This window comes from Rhamphochromis sp. 'chilingali', assembly GCF_963969265.1.
Source record: "Rhamphochromis sp. 'chilingali' genome assembly, chromosome: 15".
NCBI lineage: Eukaryota > Metazoa > Chordata > Actinopteri > Cichliformes > Cichlidae > Rhamphochromis > Rhamphochromis sp. 'chilingali'.
Window position 1 is genome coordinate 22,150,460 of NC_137942.1, and position 21,638 is coordinate 22,172,097.

The 21,638-nt window shown below is 39.7% G+C and overlaps 1 protein-coding gene across 1 annotated transcript in view; it reads left to right on the top strand.

The window, feature by feature from the left end:
- Positions 1-14,166, top strand: part of grin2aa (glutamate receptor, ionotropic, N-methyl D-aspartate 2A, a) — a 179,880-nt gene extending 165,714 nt beyond the window's left edge. The window contains exons 12-15 of the mRNA XM_080906362.1: positions 4,165-4,254; positions 4,968-5,065; positions 7,745-7,983; positions 9,703-14,166. Coding sequence (XP_080762488.1) covers positions 4,165-4,254; positions 4,968-5,065; positions 7,745-7,983; positions 9,703-11,634 — 2,359 coding nt within the window. The 3' untranslated portion in view covers positions 11,635-14,166. The remainder of the gene's footprint in view (positions 1-4,164; positions 4,255-4,967; positions 5,066-7,744; positions 7,984-9,702) is intronic.
- Positions 14,167-21,638: the final 7,472 nt, after the last annotated feature.

The following is a 21,638-nucleotide window of genomic DNA, read 5'->3' on the forward strand; positions in this document are numbered from 1 at the left end:
CACAAAATCTGTCACAGCCACAGGAACCAAGAATATTCACAGGGGAGCGAAATTGATTTGATTTAATTATTGTTACTCTTTAAAAATAAGCAAAGTTCAACTGTTTTAATGGTTATGGTTAATTTAAAGGGTATTAAAATGTTGTGTTAATACATGTGTTTCAGAGGAGTTTGGAAGTTTATAATGCTTGAACCACCGCATCAGCGTCGCACTGTAACACACTCGATTCTCCAGTATTGAAAACATCTTCAGTCTTAAGAAGTTGATGATTGCCAAATTCAAGTTAGCAACTTTTTCCCCACTTTTTTCAGAAAAAAACACCCATCTATTATGATGAATCATACAGTTTCTCTACATTGGTAACAAAGTCTGACAGTAACAGAGTGGACAATTAATTGCTAGAATAAATGCTAAAAGCACATGGCACAAATCAAATCATGGTTAAAATCCCTATCTGATCAATAATTATTGGTGTTTTCATCATGGTATAATGCTATTATAGTGACAAGTTTGGCATTAAATGCAAAAAACCCAGTAAACATATCTCCATGTGCTTAAGATTTTGTCAGTAACTGTATGTGACATCCTTTTCTGTAGCTTACATAGTTGTGGGAGCAATTCAAGCAATTTATATATTGATTGGTTTTCAGACACAAATTTTTTAGAGAATATATTTTTAAAATAATTTGAATATAATAGAATTATGAAAATCAACTATTTTGGGAGTTTTTAAATATTAAAAAATTAATGCAAAGATATTTTGATTGCAATAGTGCAGTGTTTCCCAACCTTTTGGAGCCACGGCACATATTTCACATTAGAAAAATTACACGGCACACCACCAAACAAAAATGTACAGAAGAGGATTAGGGCCACTGGGAAAAAAAAAAAGTGGGAACATCTTTTTTTTTTTTTTTATTCTGAGAAAAAAGTCAGAATTGCCTTTTTTTGTTCAGAATTCTGACTTTTTTCTCAGAATTAAAAAAAAAAAGATGTTCCCACTTTTTTTTCAGTGGCCCTAATCCTCTTCTGTAAAACTGTCACAAACAGCATATTGATAATTTTTCCCCTCGCAGCAGGCCTAGTGGAATTAGCTTGGTTTGTCCCCAGTATACCTTTTTTGCTTTCTTCTGACCTGTACTCATGCTGGGGCCTTCATCTGGGTTGGAATTTTCTCCAGGACCCAGGTCAGGGGTCCGTTCTTCGTACCTCGCTAAGTAAGTTAGCTGGATTTGATTGTTGATGATTTCGCGTGATCCTGGATCGTTCGGTGCCCCGAAGCTCATCCGGGACTTGCTGTCATAGCAACAGGTCCGTAAGCGTAAACCTGCTGGGGAGCAGGTTTACTTTATGTAAACAGGATTAGATCGCGGCCACTCAGGTATGTCCGCTTCATTTATACGAAAGCAACAGCGATATTTTACCACTGTTTTACCATAAATAAATATTATCAATGTAACTAAAGATAATGCAGTATTTGATTATTTTATTGATTTCATACAGATACATGAAATACAGTACATTTCCTAAAAAAAGGTAAATGTACTATTATTAATCATTCTATTTCATGTATTTGATTATTTCAGATGTAATTCACAGTTCAGAGTAGTAATAGTAAATTACTTCATGTAAGCAAGATGAGAGACCACGGCTATAAAAGCGAAGGTGGATTTGGGAAGTCTGTTGCAGCCATGTCCTGTCCGTATACGCGAGCAACCCATTGCGGAAGGTGCAAGATTGATAAGGAGAGTCCTCAGAATTCAGCGTATATTGCGGGATAGACAGGATCCTTTAGCTCAGCGCGACAGTGTGCTCATAGAGAGATATCGATATTCCCGTGAGGGTATTATTTACTTAACCAAATTGTTGACGAGGGGGTGCAGGACCACCACCTGTCTTTTTTTGCTTTGCCCTTTTCTTGGTTGCTGTTATGAACAAACAAACAGATTATTTCAGGCTCTCTTTTCAAGAGACTAAAAGCAATATAAGTGATAAATATTACCATTCTGTAGAATATTCTTATATTTCACTTTTACTTGTTCCCATGTTCTAGTGGGTCCTGTCGTGGCTCTAATGTGAAAGAGGATATAATGTAATATAATATAATATGATATAATGTAATATAATATAATAAATTTACCCTACTGCCTACTGGTGTTGGCCAGAGGGGCCGATGGCGCAATATGGCAGCCTCGCTTCTGTCAGTCTGCCCCAGGGCAGCTGTGGCTACAACCGTAGCTGCTTCCACCAGTGTGTGAATGTGAGAGTGAATGAATAGTGGCATTGTAAAGCGCTTTGGGTGCCTTGAAAAGCGCTATATAAATCCAATCCATTATTATTATTATTATTATTATTAAATTACTTACTAGTTTAATGTGTCAGCAACTTTCTGCCAGCCCTCTCTCCTTGCTTTTGCAGCCTTTGCAGTGTTCCCTTGCGTTTTAATTAAACTCTGAAACTCCTGAAATCCCTCAATCAAGAGTTCTTGCTCTGCTGCCGTAAAATACTGAGCGCGCTCCTTCGACATTTTCGCCGACCAATCAAAGGGTTGCCGATCAATGTTTCTACTATCGATGCGTAGCCCCTGTTAAGCCACCCAGTGATCTCACATTACTTCATCCAGCTATACTAATCGTCAACAACAGGTGTGTTCGGAGAACCGGAATAGCGAGCTCAAAGTTAGCGCGATGATTTGATCTTGGATGTAGTAAGCGAGGTACGAAGAACGGACCCCAGGTGGAACCAGATAGTCTTCCACAGCACACCTGGTTGGGAAATACTGCCATAGTGGACAAAAACAAATGAAGACAACAAGAAATAATATAAAGAACTCTAGGAAAACCAGGAGAGAATGCCAATAACAATATTTTATGTGACTCAAATACTCTTTAGACTTTTGACAAATGGAATTTTTTGGCAAATTATTACAGCTGATTATTCAAAGGTTAAAACCCCCCTTTGGGCCACAATAAAACAGCCACTTAGGTTTCACAGTGATGTTGTTAATCATTAACATTTCACGGTTTGCCAGATTCTTAGCATTTATGGTGTGAATTCAGCTAATGATACTTGTCTTTGTTGTTTTATGATAGTTTAAACACCTTATGTTATGTAGGCTACACTGCAGAGAGATGTCCTGCAATAGTAAAGGAAAACTCAGAGTGACACTCAGTGTTCATTTAAAGGTGTAGATGTAATCTGGCAAGAAAATGTTTTACAATCTTTCACCGTCATGAACGTGTGGCAGATAAGTGGTGGTTGAATTCCCGTCCAATTCACGTGAGCTACAGCGTGTCTGGCTAGCATCTGCAAACATGCACAAACAAATCCCTGCTTACAGAAATGCACCAGTGCACACTTTCATCTGTTCAATCGCACACACTTGCTGACACACACTCCTGGTTCCCCCACGTTTGGATACACAGCTTGCCTGTGGATGGAGCCAGTGCTGGGTTAAGCTAATTACACAGCTAAACTATCGGCTGTGAGTCTCCGTTAGAGGACTGCATGTGACATTCAGTAAATGCCAACCAGTCACTGCACTATTAGCGGGGCTCTATATGTGTGTGTGTGTGTGTGTGTGTGTGTGTGTGTGTGTGTGTGTGTGTGTGTGTGTGTGTGTGTGTGTGTGTGTGTGTGAGAGAGAGAGAGCATTTACAGGCAATGAGATGGTAACAGAGCAGTGGATACTAACGGCATCTGTTACATTGAAAATGTCAGTTGAAGTGCGGGAGCTTCAACTTTCCACTTTGCAGCCCACTTATTTATGAGTCCTTCTGTGTGCGAGTGTGAAAAGCGAGACAGTGTAAATGTTTGAGTCTGTCTAAAGTTTGTTTAGGTCGTCCAGGCGCCTCCAAGGTCCTATCATCAGTGAAGCGTGGTGTATTGAACCGCCACCACTCCCCACTGTGTCCTCTGTGTGTTTGGTTATGCTTGGGTTGCAGTCCTATTGGAGATGATTTAACACTTTAAAATTGATCTGCAAGCAACACGTTCTTTAAAAAAAACAAAAAAGCCCATCTTCTGTTTTCTTTTTCATCTCTTCACTTCTCACTGACTCGCTTTAAAAAAAGGCTAAACATCTTACCATTTCCCTTTATTTGTCTGTTTTTTGCCTGTTTTTTTGTTTTTGTTTTGTTTTGTTTTCTCTCTCTCGCCCCACAGCAAGCTGGATGCCTTCATCTATGACGCTGCAGTGCTGAACTACATGGCCGGTAGAGATGAGGGATGTAAGCTGGTGACCATTGGTAGCGGGTAACTATCCCTATAATTCAGTTATTTGTAGAGTAATCCTTCAATGAGTAATCATGATTACTCATTAAAAGCATGTTACTTACTAAACTGAAGCTTCGTATTAGCTTAAGCTAAACATTAGCGGTAGTGGCTGACTCTATCCTCTGTCTCTTAATTTAAAAAACTTTCTTTGTAGCTTAATAGAGTGGTGTCACAATTAAACATGTACACAAATAATTGTCTTTAGAGGGGAGTGCAAAATTTTGTTGATCTTGTTGGAAAGTATGACCTCACTTTCCATGTTATGCAACGTGAGAATGATCCCAAAGACACTACCAATGCAGTAAAGCAGACGGGGAGGAGAAAACAGTGGAACATAATGTGGGATCATGCTGACAGAGAACAGAAGAAAAGAAAGTCAACATCCAAAGAGGAACTTTGACCTTCAAGAAGCCTGAAGAACTATTCCTGAAGACAACTTAAAGAAATAGCAAGAAAGTTGCCTAAGAGAGGTCAGGCTGTGTTGAAGAATAAAGGTGGTCGTACCAAATGTTGACTTTGAAGATTATTAGAATTGTACAAACTCTTTTTTGCCCTGTTTCAATAATTGCTGCACCCATTTCCCATTTTACTAGCAAAATGAGGGGTTGCACAGCACTGTATGTTATTGAAGACATTCGTAATTAGAGTTACGCTATATGCTATATTTGTGTATGTGTGCATGTGTATTTCAGGTACATCTTTGCTACCACCGGGTATGGGATTGCTCTACAAAAAGGTTCCTACTGGAAACGACAGGTGGACCTGGCTATCCTAGCAATTATCGGCGATGGTGAGAAACACATACACAGCACTCTCATACAAATTCAAAGTGCATGACACTACCCACAAAGGCAAAAGGTTACACTGCCAGTCCTGTAATTCACCCGCCACACACTCACATGCAAACATCTCTGCTGCCTTGTCTGTGCCTGACAACACAAAGGGAAGGCAGTGAAGTATAAATAGTCCTTTGATGTTATTCTGGAGACAAAGGCTGCTCTAAACAGAGGGCAGAGTGTGTAAGTTATTCTAATGTATTCCTCTCTGCAGCACCAGATGTGTGTGCGTGTATGTACTCTATCTGAATTACCAGATTCCTTTATTACAGTTGCCTCAAAAGTTTTTACTTAAACAAATTTCTTACTGCAAAACAGCGCGAACACGAGACAGCCAGAGCTCTTAGTGACAAGATTCATTTACATTTTACATCGAAAGCGTTTTGCTGATGCGAGCGTTCACAGCCACTCACAGTAAGTGCACTGAAGTTGATTAAATGAACATTGGTGTCACAATAATCCCCTCTAACTGAATCTTATCAGGGCTTCTGAGCATGCAGGCCACACTCCATCATGTTTCCATAGCTGGATAATTTTGATAGGAATCAGGCTCTGTGTTTTTGTTTTGCCTTATCTTCTCCTGATAATTAATACTTCTTTGCAGTCCAATCTCTTCATACTTCTTTGTGTTATAGCTTCTGGTATAAACTAGTTGTCATGCACCCCCACCCACCCACAAACACACACACAAAGAGAAAGACAAATGCCAAAAAGATAAAGATAAAGGTGAACAGAGCAAGTGAGAGGGATAAAAGGAAATGGCACGAGACAAAGACCTAAAAAGAAAGTTTGTGTAGCAAGAGGAAGGAGAAATGAATGAAATAGTGATGACAGCGTCAGAAAAGAGGCAGCGTGCACGGAGGTCAGAGAGAGGTAAAAAAAGAAAAGAGGATGAGGCACAGGGCATGGGACAAGAGCAAGACAAGGAAAGCAAGTGTGTCTGGTAGAGATGGGAAGTGACAGAAGGGCAGGTACTTGATAGATGACAGTGACTTGTTGTCTCAGCAGATGCTACATGATCAGATAGACAGAATGTGGGCGGAAAGCATATGGCATTTCATGGGCAAGGAAGAGACAAAGAGAAGATTAATCTGGAGAAAAGTAGAGAGGGAAGGGAGGTGAAGAAGGAAAAGAGACAAAAAAGGAGGTGGCCTGGAAGCCAGTGCCACACTTCGTGTAGTGGTTTTTAAAAACAACAACAAATGTTCACATAAAATACATATAATTAGAAAACTGTAACGTCCTGTTGTCTTAGCAGCACCTGTTTGGCAAGTTCTCCACACTTGTGCTCTTACCATTTTTTTCCCCATTCTACATAAAGCACAGTGCTGAACATATGCATTTCTCATTGCATTTCATATCATCAAGTCACGTTTGGGAATGGTTTAATTTTGATTTATGAGGTAGGCTTATTGTAAAACATAGATACAAATTTTGAAGGAATCTGCTGAACTGGACTGACACATAAAGTCTGAGCTGCTCCATGCTACATGTTTTTTAAACCCGACTTGTAGGGACTTGTGTTCCTGTGTTCCAACCGACTGAACACCAGACTATAGCTTGAGCCGTGTGACTACTGAAACGAGAACAAAATCTGAATTTCAGCAATAGTTTCCCCTCTGGAGAAAAAGCAACAGCATGAGCAGCAGCCTTTCCCTTGAATAGATTAAACAAAAAGTGGAGACAAAGTCACCTGTTGATAACAATGTCATTCACCTTAATTTGCTTTTGAAGCCAGTTCTCGGCATGCCATAATTTCATTTAAAAGGTAGCATGGCTACGTCTAGTCATGTATTTGCAAGTCTGACATGAGATAAATGTTCTTCAATTGTACCAACAGGCTAATGATGTCTTATTGAGTCTGCACCCCAAAGACATCTAGCTGAACACCACCATGATATTTGTCTTTCCCACTAGCAGCCTTAGTTATCTGGCCCTGAATGACACCGATTGGATTAGCCACGCGCCAAATGTCACAGAGGAAGCCGGAAAAAGAGGGGGAACAGAGGGAAAGGAACATAGAGTAAGAAATGAGGAAAGATAAGGTCTTTATTCCTTTGTACCTTTTTTTATCCACATTTAAGAAACATATATTTGCCCTGTTGGCCAACATAGAGGAGACGGTAAGCCCAGTGACAAGTGACAGAATATAAAGGTGCTACCAGCCATTGAATTTATAGATTGCCTTTCTAGGGTAGAAATGCAGTATCTACATTCTTTATACTCAATTAGAGTTCATTCAGGACCACTAGTCAAAAGAAAATGATTATTTTTAACTGCAAGAATTTATATTTGGCTGTACTCTGTGACTCTGTTGTAGGAAAATTAGGAGTGTGGGCTACAGTGAGGTCCCAGCGCAGAACACCAAGTATGACATTGATTATGTGCAACACAGAATAGGAAAGTGCAGTTGTTGAAGTAGTGGGCTGCAAAGCGGTTTGCAGAGCATGGCAATACTGCACACCGTACAATCCTCAGTTTCTGTCTGTATCAAGGATCTCACCATTGGCCTAAAATAAATTTGCAGCAGCTTTTAAGTTAACAGTAAATTTCTGACTTGTCTAAACATGGAAATCCTGTATGCCATTATGCTTTTGAGCTATTTGGTAAAGGATTTGTTGTTTTCCTTTCAGGTGAAATGGAGGAACTAGAAGCCCAGTGGCTCACAGGAATTTGCCACAATGAGAAGAATGAGGTGATGTCCAGTCAGCTGGATATTGACAACATGGCAGGGGTCTTCTACATGCTGGCCACAGCCATGGGGCTTTCCCTCATTACCTTTGTCTCTGAGCATCTCTTCTACTGGAGGCTTAGATACTGCTTCACTGGGGTCTGCTCCGGCAAGCCGGGTCTTCTTTTCAGCATCAGTCGGGTAAGCACCCATTTTTGTAAGTATTTAGGTTGCATAAAAATGAAATTCTCTATGAATCGTTGAGGAGCTTTTTGCATTTCCACTGCAGGAGTCAACTGGAAAGTAAATTTTTGGTTAAATCATTTTATCCCCCAAAAAGTCCCTCTACTGAAGCGATGATTTTGACTCTGATATATTACTGCTGCTGATTCACTAACCCTAATTGCAAAACAGCCATCCACTTTCAGCCGACGCACAACTTGAATGAACTTCATGATCACTACTGTTACTGTGTCGTCCATCTCTCACTTTACATACTTCTGCATTACAGCCATCTACTAGCATGGTGGTTTGTTCTATAGCTGCGCACCATAGGGTTAAAAACAGCTTTTGCTGTTTCATGTGATCTTTAGTTTAAGTTGCTTGAAAAACAAACAGACGAAAGAGATGCTTTTGGTGAAAAAGTAGCAGCTTAGAGGGTTAACAGCGGATGTGTCCAAGGCGATGAGCTGCAGTGAAGATTGCAGCTAGACTCGTGGGCTAATAATGTATTATTGGGGTTAGACAGCTCTCTCTTAGTTCTATTTTCTGTCAGCAGAATAAAAGAAAAGAGCAAACATGCACACATACGGGCAGGGAAAGAAAACTGCTGATAAGCTAAGAAACTGAGTTAAACAAGGGAAAGGCGGGACAGCAATACAAAGGAGGATGAGAGGCAGGAGCGCGGGGGGGAGGGATCACGAGGCGGACCTGAATATCGACAAGATAGATCCTAATAGATCCTAATTGCAACATGTTTTTTGGGGGGTAAAATGATGGCAGCTCATGCCAAATCAATGTATTTTCTCTCATTTTTCTAAAAGGTCAGCATTGTCCCCTATTGTGTATATGAACATACAATGGAGACGTGTCTCTCTAAAAGCAGCAAGTTTCTTTGCTCTCATTTTAAAGCTGTGTATGTGAAAGTTAAAAGTGATGTTCGTGCACTAGTTACTTCAAAGCCATTCTCAATAATAATTTAAAACAAAATACAACCTTAATTGCCCGTTTTGTCATGATAAGCTTTGCAAAGTGTGTATTGAACCAAAAGGTTGTTTGATTTCGGGACATGATAAATGTTTTCTGGGAATTAATTTGTGAACTAGTAAGTTGTCACAGTGGTGAAAGGATTTTTTGTTCTTTTATAAACAGCTCTTTGGCTGTTTTAGACATTTAACTGTCAGCTGTTGTTTACTCAATACTTGCTCATTCAATAGTTTGTCTTAAGGTTCAAAAGTCAAACTGATGGTAGTTTTTGTTGTTTACTGCTTTGCTTACTGCTTTGCTTACATGAGGCTTATGTCACATTGTGAATACTTCTAAGAGAGATTCTGGAGATATTAGAAATCTAACCTCATTAATGAATTTTCAGCATCTTACTGATTTGAACTGCTGAGAGTTAAAGAATTTGTGAATGTGTGTTTCCCCTTATTGTTGACAGATGCTATTAGAGAATTTTTAATGTAATATTTCTAATTTTTTATTTTAGAGAAAACCCCAAATGTGTTTTATAATGAAAGAAAGATAAACTGAATATGCTTTCAAACTGTACTTGCATTACAATTACATGGTTACAGTGGGTGACTAATTTTGCATTGGATTCTGTGCATCTCATTCCATTGAATCTCTCCCGCCCTTTTCATTTCTCCTTCCTTTTTCACCTCTCCCTTCCTTCGTCTTCATCCATGTATGTAAATGCAGGGAATCTGGAGTTGCATCCATGGAGTTCACATTGACATGAAGAAAAAGTCAGACCTGGACTTTAGCCCCCAGGACAAAATGCTGAAGCTCATTAAGTCGGCCAAACAGATGACCAACATGTCTAACCTGGGTGGCTCCCGCATGAACTCGCCCAAACGAGAGTTCATGCACTCGGCTGGTCCTATGATCATGGACATGATGGCAGAGAAGGGGAACTTCATCTACGCTGACAACCGAAGCTATGCCCCCAAAGATATGATCTACGGGGATGCTGGCGACCTGCAGTCCTATCTCGCTAACCGCCACAAAGATCATCTTAACAACTATATCTTCCAGGGAGGTCAGCATCCTTTGACCCTGAATGATGCCAATCCCAACACAGTGGAGGTAGCAGTAAGTGCTGACGCAGTCCAGACTAACGCAAAACCGCAACGCACGCTGTGGAAGAAGTCGGTGGACACGGTTCGCTCAGTACCACCCGGGCCCTCGCCGATGCCTGACATGCTGATGCCAGACCCACGAATGTCAATGAAGACTCAGCGGTACCTCCCTGAAGATGCAGCCCATTCTGACATCTCAGACTGTTCTAGTAGAGCAGCCTCCTACAAGGACCCAGAAAACAACAAGCATCTGAAGCCCAAGGACAACTTAAAAAAAAGATCGGTGACTCCAAAATACCCAAGGGATTGCAGTGAGGTGGAGCTGTCCTACTTAAAGACTAAGCAGGTCAGCGGCGGAACCAACCAAACTGGGAGAGGAGGAGGAGGAGAGAAAATCTACACTATCGACTCAGACCGGGAGCTGAGCCTCCACTCAGACCCCATTCACTACCGTGAGAGCCGCGGTCTTGCTGCGGACGATTTGGAATACCCCGAAATCTACTCCGACCACAGTGACAACTATAGGAAGTGTGAGCAGCCCATAATTCATCTGAACTCCTCGCCTTTGCATCATACAGACTCAGATCTTCTACCAGATCCAGCCTACTCAAAACACTACAACCTAAAAGAGAAAAACCTGTCCCCGCATGAATCCATTGATCGCTACAAACAGACACACTGCCGTTCCTGCTTATCCAAAGTGACTGCTAGCTACCCACCTGCAGGGCCGTACTCCTCTACTGGTTCTGCCTCAGCTTCGGGCACACGTTCACCTTATAATCGGTGTGAAGCGTGCCTCCACATGGCCAACCTGTATGACATTAGTGAGGACCAGCTCCTTGCAGACCCTTTGGTCAGCCCTACCATGCATCACCAACAGCAGCAGCAACCGGATGAAATGTTTGGTCTGTACTGGCCACAGACAGATGGCCCGCATGTCCAAAAAAGAAATCGCTTGAGGCTGAGTCGTCAGCACTCCTTTGACAACATCATGCTTGAAAAGCCCAAAGATGTAGATCTGGGCCGACCGGCACGCAGTGTCAGCCTCAAAGAGAAGGATCGCTTCTTGGACTCCACGTCTGACTCGCACTATGCGAACCTCTTTGGTATGCGTCCCTACTCTGGCAGACTCTTTGGCACTGGGTCCAAGTCTACGCTGTTTAACCACAACCTAGAGGAGAGCAAGAGGAGCAAGTCCCTGTACCCAGCCCATGGCTCGGAAAACCCTTTTCTCAGTCATTCGCTGAGGGATGACACCAGCAGCAGACTGGTCCATGGGCGTAGCTCCTCTGATATTTACCAACAGCTTTCAGTGGCTCCCATCAATACACGCAACGATGCGAACAATCTCCGCTCTTCTGTTAAATCCACCACTTCATTTTGCTCACGGGACGGGCGGATAGCTAATGACATGTACAATAAAGAGCATGCGATGCCTTACTCAGCCAATAAGACTAGTGCATACCCAGCCCCACGTGGCGTCCTAAACTCAGCCCAGTTCAGCAATAGACGGGTGTATAAAAAAATTCCCAGTCTGGAGTCAGATGTTTAGTTGATATAAGAAATAATGTGTTCTCTCCTTCTTACTCCTCTCTGGGTTTGTATTATAATTTATCAACTATGTTATCCAATAAGGGATGCCATAGCCACACTACGATTTCTTCTCTTCAACATTGTAATCCAAATGAACTTGTGCCCACTTGGGTATGACGGTATTACTACTACTCTCTTGATATCACCATTTCTATCCATTCTCTCCCATGTACCAGTGAGACAGCTATAGGGCCAGCACTCTGCCATAAGGTATCCTTGTGTAAAGAGGAGGGTAATCATTAATCCCTAGGTTTTTAGGAGTAGAAAACGACATAGCCCCATAAGTGGAACCAATATGGTACCGTATACGTTAGAGTAACACAGGGCTCCCTGCAATAGCTTTCAGAAAGGAATCAGTTGATTTGGCATTCAAATGTGCGAGGAGGTGGTGAGGAGGATGAGAGGAATTATATGACAGTGGAATTAAAGGAAGCGAGAGGAAGCTCTTTAGCCACTGTCCACCTTCCTTCTCACCGTGTTCCTTTCCACCTTCACTGTCAACCTTAGAGCTCACCAGCTGAAGAGAAAAGGCTTGACAGAAAGACCAGATGGGCAGGCCAGACATGGAGGCATCCCAGGAGGGCAGGGGCGTCACAGAGAGCTAGTCCAACGGTCTGCTGCTTGTTATGCTGACAAATATGGGCACTAAGACACCTGGCAGTGGAAGAGGAGAGAGAGAGTGAGGAAGGAAGTGATTGGCTAACTGGCACATAGTGGAGCATCAAATAGTTTGTGGCTGTTTGATAGCGTGTTCTTGTTCAGAATACAACTTTGTATGTTCAGCCCACGCTGAGGGACGCGACAGTGATGAGAAGCTGAGAGCGATGCAGGTGCTTTTAATGAATATTGTTTACAGACTGACAGATAAAAGGCATGCTGACAAAATGACTGATAGAAAAGGACAGACGAGCAGGGAAACCTAAGGCACTTGATGGGCATTTCATTTGTGGCTCTGCACAAAAAAACAAACAATAATTGCGAAGTATTGCTTTTATTCTCTTGAACTATAAGATTTCTTAGGGATTCTGGCATCCGGATCCCCCTATGTAGGATTTTAGTGTTTGCTTATTTGGTAGCACAATAGCCATTAGTTTAAACCTCCCACATTTGCTTTTGAAAAAAAAAAAACCTAAAAGAAAAAACAACAAAGCTTACTGAAAAATACCTTCATGAGTAGCAGATTATTTTGCATGTGTTGATTTCATTTTGTGTCGGAGAAGAGAAAATACACATATACACTCTAAGACATATTTTACATTTTTCTAAAAGTAGCTGCGTCTTGCCGGATGCGGTGGATGGCTGTGTGCACCATCACGTGGTGATCCTCTACCCTCTTAAATCTGTCATGATTGACGTAAAGGTGGAAGGGAAGAGAGCAAAGATGAGATAAACAAAATAAAAAAGGTTAAGCGCAGCTGTTTCCACCACCATCATTTTGTTTTTGGTGGGCAATAATGTGTGAGTTTTTTTTATTAATTATTATTTTATTATCCACGCCACTGAGAAACAGGGTATTAGCTATGAAAAACACCAATGATTCCTTCCTTCTTTCATCTTTCCTTCTTCCCTTTCTCCATCAATATGACATCGCTGGAGTGTTTGATGTCTATAGAGCTAATCTGAATCATTTTCTGTACTAAAAATTGAACTTTGGTTGGTTCGTCCAGCCTCTGCAGTTTAGCTTGGGATTACGTTCAGAATTTTCGATGATTTAACTTTGTGTGGAACTGTTGATCTACAACAAACCAGGGCTTTTGAGGATGTGAAGACTGCTTGGGATGGATCCCTTGTTTACCTTCGAAGCGTTGTTTGGGAGGGATGCGGGATGGGATGGGTGTTATGTGGTCATCAATTACGTATCCATCCATTGGCATGGAATAAGTCGTGTGTGCGCGCATGGCAGAACTTGGGTAGTAAGCTTGAACTTTTTAACCAGAACATTTGGTTCTTAATCTGATTGTGTATTTTTTTTTTCGTTCATTCCTTTTTTTTCTTTGACAACACTAAACTGAAAAAGACTTGCACACGCATAGATTTTTTTTTCCTTGGTAGCATCATGCTTTATAAAATGTACTGTCTAAAGAAAAATGTCATGTAACGATCTTAACTGACTGATTTGCTTGATTGATTAGATTTACAAAAGCCAAAATTGCTTCAAATAATATACCTCAGGATGATTCTGTATGTTTTAGGGGGGCGTTAATAACAGTAGCAAGAGCTGTAGGATGTGCCGCAGAATTTCTTTTTGTTTTGTTTTTTTGTAGGAAAAAAAAAGAAGGGGAAAAAAAAGATGAAGAAGAAGCGGCCATAAGGCAGAATCAAACTTTTCTCTTTTTGATGTTTACCAGTCCAAGGTCTTCCAGTTCAGCTCTCTGCCTGAGCTCATGCAACCCAAGCAAAGATAGAAGAGGAAACGAAGGAGGGAGTGAAGGGACAGCGGTAGGGGTGGGGTGAGAGGGGGGCTTAGATTGTTTTCCCAGTGTGTGGGATGTGCTGTATGCAGCTCCACTTCACACTAAGCTGAGCACCCTTCACAGAACGAAGGATGATTCTTAAACATCCAAAATCTGAAATGCTACCCTTATAGTTCCTCCTCTCCATGACTTTGAATGGCAGTTGACTGCATTAGCCACTGTGTTTCGATTGAAGCTCCATTTTTAACCACTGTCATATCGCCCTTTTTGTACTCTTGGAATACCGCAGTGAATCTCCCCCTAGCTTCCCAATCAGCTTACCCAGTGTTGACTGAAGAGCAAGATTTGTCCTTTTCTCTCTCTCTTTTTTTTTTTTGCATCTTATCTACATATTTATTACTATCATATTTATCTCCACATGCTGCTTGTGTGAGCTGACAAGTGAACAATATGCACATGTAAAAAAAAAAGAAAAATATCAAATGGCACCCTTGCGTTTTATGAACTCATCGCAATTTGTTCGTTTGTTCTACTTTTACAGAACTGTCATGTAAACTGATGATGTTTTCTGTTCAAACATACACAAAGAAACACGCACACACACACACGCACACACACACACACTCTCAGACACACTCTTGTGATGACAACCCTGCTATTTTTTAATGGCAAAAATGTATTTTAATTACATTTAATGATAACTAATGAGGTGATGGCATGCAACCCCAGATGTAACAACTTTAATGTTTTGTTTCTTTTCTTCGTTTGATATTTTTGTTATGATGTTATGATCACTAATGCGTTGTAACCAGGTGTGATGAGTATATACATATTTGAGAGGAAAAAAAAATTATCTGTGTTTAACACAATGAAGATGCTGCTGCTGTTTTGGGGGAGAGGTTAAAGACCTGATCCCAGTGCAACTTTCTCATTGGCTGGCTGGTCATTATCAGGCCATGTTTTTGGCTAGTAGAGTGGTTGGTCACCGGTCAGGGCTTGGCTTATTTTGGTGGGACATCTGTGCTCTTCCTCCAATGGCAGGTGAGAATTACTGTATCACCAGCTCTGCTTCTCTCTTCCCTCTCCTTCATGTGTAGTCAGGATTTCAACTGTAATGAAGATAGAAGAAGAAGAAGAAGAAGAAAAAAAAGCAACCCTCAACTTTGAGTCTGCTATCCCTCCAAAGATACAAGACCTCTTTCTTTATGGTTTGCTGTAAGAATATAGCTTTTCTTTCTTTTCTTTCATTTTTTTTTAAAGAAAAAAAACATACTTCCTCAAAGACTTTTAGGGAACTATTTTGAATATATTTAGAAATGACACCTGTATACATCGCTTGTAAATTCATACTGAAATACATCATCATGGAGAATTATAAATGATAAAGAGTAAAAACAATATTTTTTGTGTGAATTTCACAAGAGCTCTTCTGTACAGTGGCACTGTTTATCTCTCTCTTTCTTTCTCTCTCTCTCTCTCTCTCTCTCTCTCTCTCTCTCTGTAGAGCGGCTAGAATAAAATTTCACCATTCACAAGGTTTGTTGTCCTGTCAAAATTCCCGGTAAGCACAACAGGCTTTGCGTCTTCCTCACCTTATATGGAAGTAACCTCTTTTGTCAGTTGAAGATAACAGCTGATTCTACACGAAAGCCATTCCTTTCACAGCTAATGGTATTACCTCTACTTCTGTTAGATAAACAAAAGCGGTGCATGCTGGGTTACAAATATATGATTATTTTTATTTTTTTATCAAGAATGTCAGGAATAAGGGTTGCTGCCTACAATATCCATCATTAATTACTTCCTCTGTGCACCTGCCACCTGTGTTTTTACATCTTTAGAAAGTCTCGTATTCATTTCGTAATTCTTGATTTTTAGCAGTAGTTTCACTTATCGGTTAATAAAGAATACCGGTAGCAATATGCGCTAATACTAAAAGGCCTAAAATTTGAGTATACAAATGACAGCATGCTAATTTCTATGTAATCTCTGTAAGATGGTGTTTGCAAACAATTGTGCAAACATGAGATAAGAGTTTAGTACAGCTTCCAGTTACTACTGACCAGTCATGGTTAAGCAGACATTCATTGCATCCATATAAACATATAAACTGTTCTTAGGGTGAGTAAAACCATTGTATTTTCCAAAATCCAGTGTCAGAAGCACTGGCTACTGTCTGACAACAGCATCGTTTTATAATATCTGCATTCATTATCAATGACCAGTGGACAGAAGAGGAAGTTTTTGCCCAGATATCAATGCAAAAGTTATGCGCGTAAAAAATATTCTTTGGACTCCCCAAAACCAAGCTTTTCAGATTTTTACGGGAATAAATAGAGCTGACCATTTAGATGTCTGTTGGCAACAGATGAGCTCATAGCTGAGAAGCTGCACAGGTATTAAATACACAATGATATGAAAATAATAATACTATTTACCTCAGACCCGTAGCTAGATGCTGCTTCGGGTCAATCTGAAATGATTTCTCTGCCTCCTCAGATGATGTCCCAGCTCTGCCAATAAAAGCTCAAACTGCCTCATTGACATCCTGAAATATGCACGAAAGCAGACGTGATACAGCTTCAGCTCCTGGATCAAACCATGAAACTCTCCCCGCTGCTGTCTTCTTTGGATGAACCCAAAATCTCAGTTTCTTCCTTTTCTTGTTTAGAAAGATCAGGATAAGCTCATCAATGCTCGATGTTGACTTGATTTTTGTTAGGATGAAATTGACATGCTACGCTAAAAGTTTGCATCCAAAAAATTTGGAATTTCGTGTTTTTGTCACAAGTGTGAGTAAATGTCTTAAAACTGTAACCACAAAGTCACTGAAAGTCTGCAGATTCACCCAGATTGATTTCAATAAAATAGTTATACTAGTTATTTGTTTTCCATAAAAAGATTATCTTATCTATGGAACGCCAGGACTGCCATAATGAATTAATTAAATACACCATTAAATAATTAATTAAATGTGTCAATAATTAATTAAAATTGGAATTAATTAATTAAATAAATAGTTATGACACATGTAATTAATTAATTATTGACACATTTAATTAATTATTTATGTATTTCACATTTTAATTAATTATTGACACATTTAATTAATTATTGACACATTTAATTAATTATTTAATGCTATATTTATTTATTTCATTTTGGCAGTCCTGGCGCCTGGCTCTCGTCATGAAATAATTTTATCTGTCAGCCTCACCCATCAAACTCAGGGGGCGGGGTTAACGCTGCCCATGCAGCTTCTCTAACATTTGATTGGTTGCCGTGCAAAGTAAGTCAAAACAGGTCGATCCTAGATAATCGATTGCTTGTGTAGACTTGGGGCAGCCAGGTATCCCAGAATGCAGATCAAATCACAGGCAGCAATGGTGGTGGTGTAGTTTTAAAATACCCCGTTTTTCTGTCACCAGCTACACTTTTAACAGTGTTTTAGCCGCGAATGTCGCGACGTATGTCTGGTCAGGTTGTCAACATAGAACATGTTTGCAAAAGTGCTCAGATGTTTTCAGAGATTTCACTAGCTCTGCTAACAGTTAGCATGCAGAGCGCACCGAGGGGGTTACGTTAACCGGTTTGTTTACATATTCCACTCTCCGTGTTCCACATGTTGCATTCGCAGATTCTCATTTTCACCGAACGATCGTCTCTTTCCGCCTGGTCTTGTGTCTCTGTGCTTCTGTAACATAAAGAACGAGCTGACATTTTTCTCACGAAACCAGCGATCAGCTCAGCAGACCCTCAGTTTACCTGCATGCATCCTCCTCCTCATCTGTCAGCTGTTTAACACCTGCTGCTAATTCAAGAAACACGCCTAGTTACCTGGTGATAGTCACAGTTTAACTGGGCAGCCGGTGCTCGATATAACGCAATGTCAGCGCATTTTTCTGCACAAGATAAGTAAATATAGTATTTTCCCCGAGCGCAGAGCTGCTGGAGCTTGTTTCCTTACAGAGCACTTTATAGGCGAACAGCTTTATCAGCGGCTGATGTCCAATCACCGGCACACAGCTTTCAAACCTCAGCTGAGTTTTAGCTCTCAGTGGTTAAACGCTGGACTTCATTCACTCAGGTTCTGTCTGTCGGGTCACGTTTACTTCGCTGTTTTATTTACAACTGAGCAAATCGGTTTGGCTGAGGTTAAAGTTACGTTTCATAACTGCATAGTTTCACAGACGTTTAATGGTTCACTGGCACATGTGTTAGACTGAACTATCATCTAAATATCATCTGTTTTTTAATAGTTATTCAACTGTATTCTAAGCACCAGCTGTCTGTTAGAATGTGATTTTTTCTCTCTCTGTTGGCAGAGGTATAAAAATGCGCAGGAAAATCTGACATGCATGGCGAACTTCACCGACGATATTTAGGGAGGAATAAACACACATCAAACATAAATGAACCATTTGTCTGTCTCCATAATTGAGAGCATTTTCTCTTCTTATGTCAACACTCTCTCTCTTTTTTTTTTCTTTTTTTTTGCTTTTTCGGTCATGTTATGTTTACCTGTCAAAGGCTTGTTACAAACTATGAAACACATCGTGCAGACTTCTGGATGTTAGAAGAAAACTAATACTGCTCATGAATGAGACTAAAGGCAGGAAGGTGTCCTTTAAAACATGTTAATAGGACCTCCCTATTTATATCATAGTTTATGATATAGCATGTGTATTTCAGTAATAGCCTGCTGAGGCCACTATACGTGCTGGCCTCATATCAAATGTGAAGGCAGACTGAGTCTATGTTTGATGTTTGTTTATATCTAATCTTCCTTTTCAAACATTTAAACAGCAGCGAGTCTGCAGCTGAGGGAATACAAACTCAAATTGTCGGAACAGGTTTGCTCGTTTCTTGGATTCATTTGGTGATTTATTAAATGTATAACTGTTATTCTAATCTGCTGCTGAGTCTCTTACACTTTTCTTTATGCTGTATATTTTCACGTCTCTGGAATAGTTGGCAGTTAGATAGTCAGCTGGGAAACTTTGTGTTAACTCATGGAGCTGAGGATATCGTGGATATGCTGACCTCGCTGCGTGGTGTACAGGGCCGTTTACCCTCATGATTAATATTCACAATAAAAATATTAGCCGAACATCATGAAGTCTGTATGTGTTTCATAGTGTCGAACAACCTTTGTACAGTTAAAGCCAGCAGTTACTACATGACGGAAACACCAACGTTATCTCTTTTATGTGTTTATACACAGGTCACGCTGATTACTGAACAAAAACCCAAAGATCAGATGTTAAACAGATTTATTTGCTCTCTCTCCTCCTTAAACATGTTTTTAATGTTAGTTATAATTCAGAATTGGCGACTGAAACACGTAGGACACATAAGAACATCAGGAAATAAAACATCGATAAATATAACCTCAGTAAAAGAAGTCAGCGGGGGTTACTACAGCTGTGTACCGGGGCCTGCGCTTTGTCGGTGGGATTGCTTGCGAGGCGAGCGGGTCTATCCCACGCTTTGCCGTGAGACTGGGCAGACATCTCCGAAATCATCGAAACACTTTTGCAAAGAGGCTGTATCTTGACAAACCGACCAGACACATGAAGATTAAACCACTACATTCTCGGCTAAAAAAATATTAAAACGGTATTTGGTAACACACAAACAGGGTTTTTCAAAGCTCAGTTCTGTTAGCTTCCACATGCCGGTTGTTGTGTGCTAGAAACAATGGCCACCAGGCCAAAGCAATGGTTTTGACTCGATCAGCGTTAACCCCGCCCCCTGAGTTTGATGGGTGAGGCTGACAGATAAAATTATTTCATGATGAGAGCCAGGCGTCAGGACTGCCAAAATGAAATAAATAAATATATCATTAAATAATTAATTAAATGTGTCAATAATTAATTAAATGTGTCAATAATTAATTAAAACGTGAAATACATAAATAATTAATTAAATATGTCAATAATTAATTAATTAAATGTGTCAATAATTAATTAAAACGTGAAATACATAAATAATTAATTAAATGTGTCAATAATTAATTAAATGTGTCAATAATTAATTAAAACGTGAAATACATAAATAATTAATTAAATATGTCAATAATTAATTAATTAAATGTGTCAATAATTAATTAAAACGTGAAATACATAAATAATTAATTAAATGTGTCAATAATTAATTAATTACATATATCATAACTATTTATTTAATTAATTAATTCCAATTTTAATTAATTATTGCCACATTTAATTAATTATTTAATGGTGTATTTAATTAATTCATTATGGCAGTCCTGGCGTTCCATACTTATCTGAATTGCTGCTTTACTAGTTAAACCAGACTAACAGTCTTTAAACATTTCCACTATTTTGTCAATTGTGTACATTTAATGACCAGGCAATTGTCATTAGTAACGGTAACAGCGTTGTAACGATAGAAATAGCAATTAGTTAGATTACTCGTTACTGAAAAAGTAACGCCGTTAGTAACACTGTTACTTGTAACGCCGTTATTCCCATCACTGACATGCAGATGATAAATAATACACAAAACTACACAGATCATATCATCTATATCCAGAACACAATCATTGCTCACATCTTAAGTAAATCCTTGTGTATTCGCAAATTGCATAATGCTTTTAGATATCCCAAAGAGCTTCAGCAGATACTGTAGCCCTAAAATAAAAAATGTAAAGTAAATAACATCAGTTTATTTTGAAGCAAATCTCCAAAGTTGGAAACTCAAAGCAAGATAATTCAGTTGTGTTCTTACCACTAGGGAAATTCATGCTGAAAACCATCCCTTTACAGTGTACAGAATTTTTGTTGAACTGGAGTGTGTGTCTAATACACTTATACTTAGAATATAACCCTTTAACAGCTCACTTTGTATTAAGTTTTAAAATGATTACATTAAAAGATAACAAAAAAGACATACAAAGACTTATTAAAAAAAATCAACAAAAGTAAGTACATTTTATTTGTATAGGAGATTTAGAACCACAGTGCTTAAGAGAAAAGATAAATAAAAAAATAAAAGGATTCCTAAAAGTTCCTAAATAGGCTTCAACTGCTGGATGGACCTCTTATGAAGCAGATCTTAATAATCTGAGGGAGTGTATGGACACAGCATGTCTACCACAATTTCAGGCTGTCATTGGAACTGGTGCCACTCTATGCTAGAATCTCTATTGCATGGTGAGTCACAAGATCATAAAAATGATCTCAGTCATTCAGTATACATGGTACTACAGTAGTCCAGACCAGATGCTCTAAAAGCATGCATAGCCCTTTCAAAATAAGATGATTTTCGAATTTGTGTCAAAGATGATCCCAAAGACAGCTGCTCAAATATTCAATTACACAAGTCTGATATTGATATCAGTTATATTAAGTGATTAGTGAAGACCTAGAACTCACGTTTCTCTTTGCAGTCCTCATCTGACCTCGTCCATACATTCTCTCTTGTAAGACTAAAAAGTAGAGCTCAGTCTTTGGCATTTTACTGAGGTTTTAGTGCAGCGACATTGCCTGCCTGTCACAAGCATGGACACTTCACTAGATTTGGT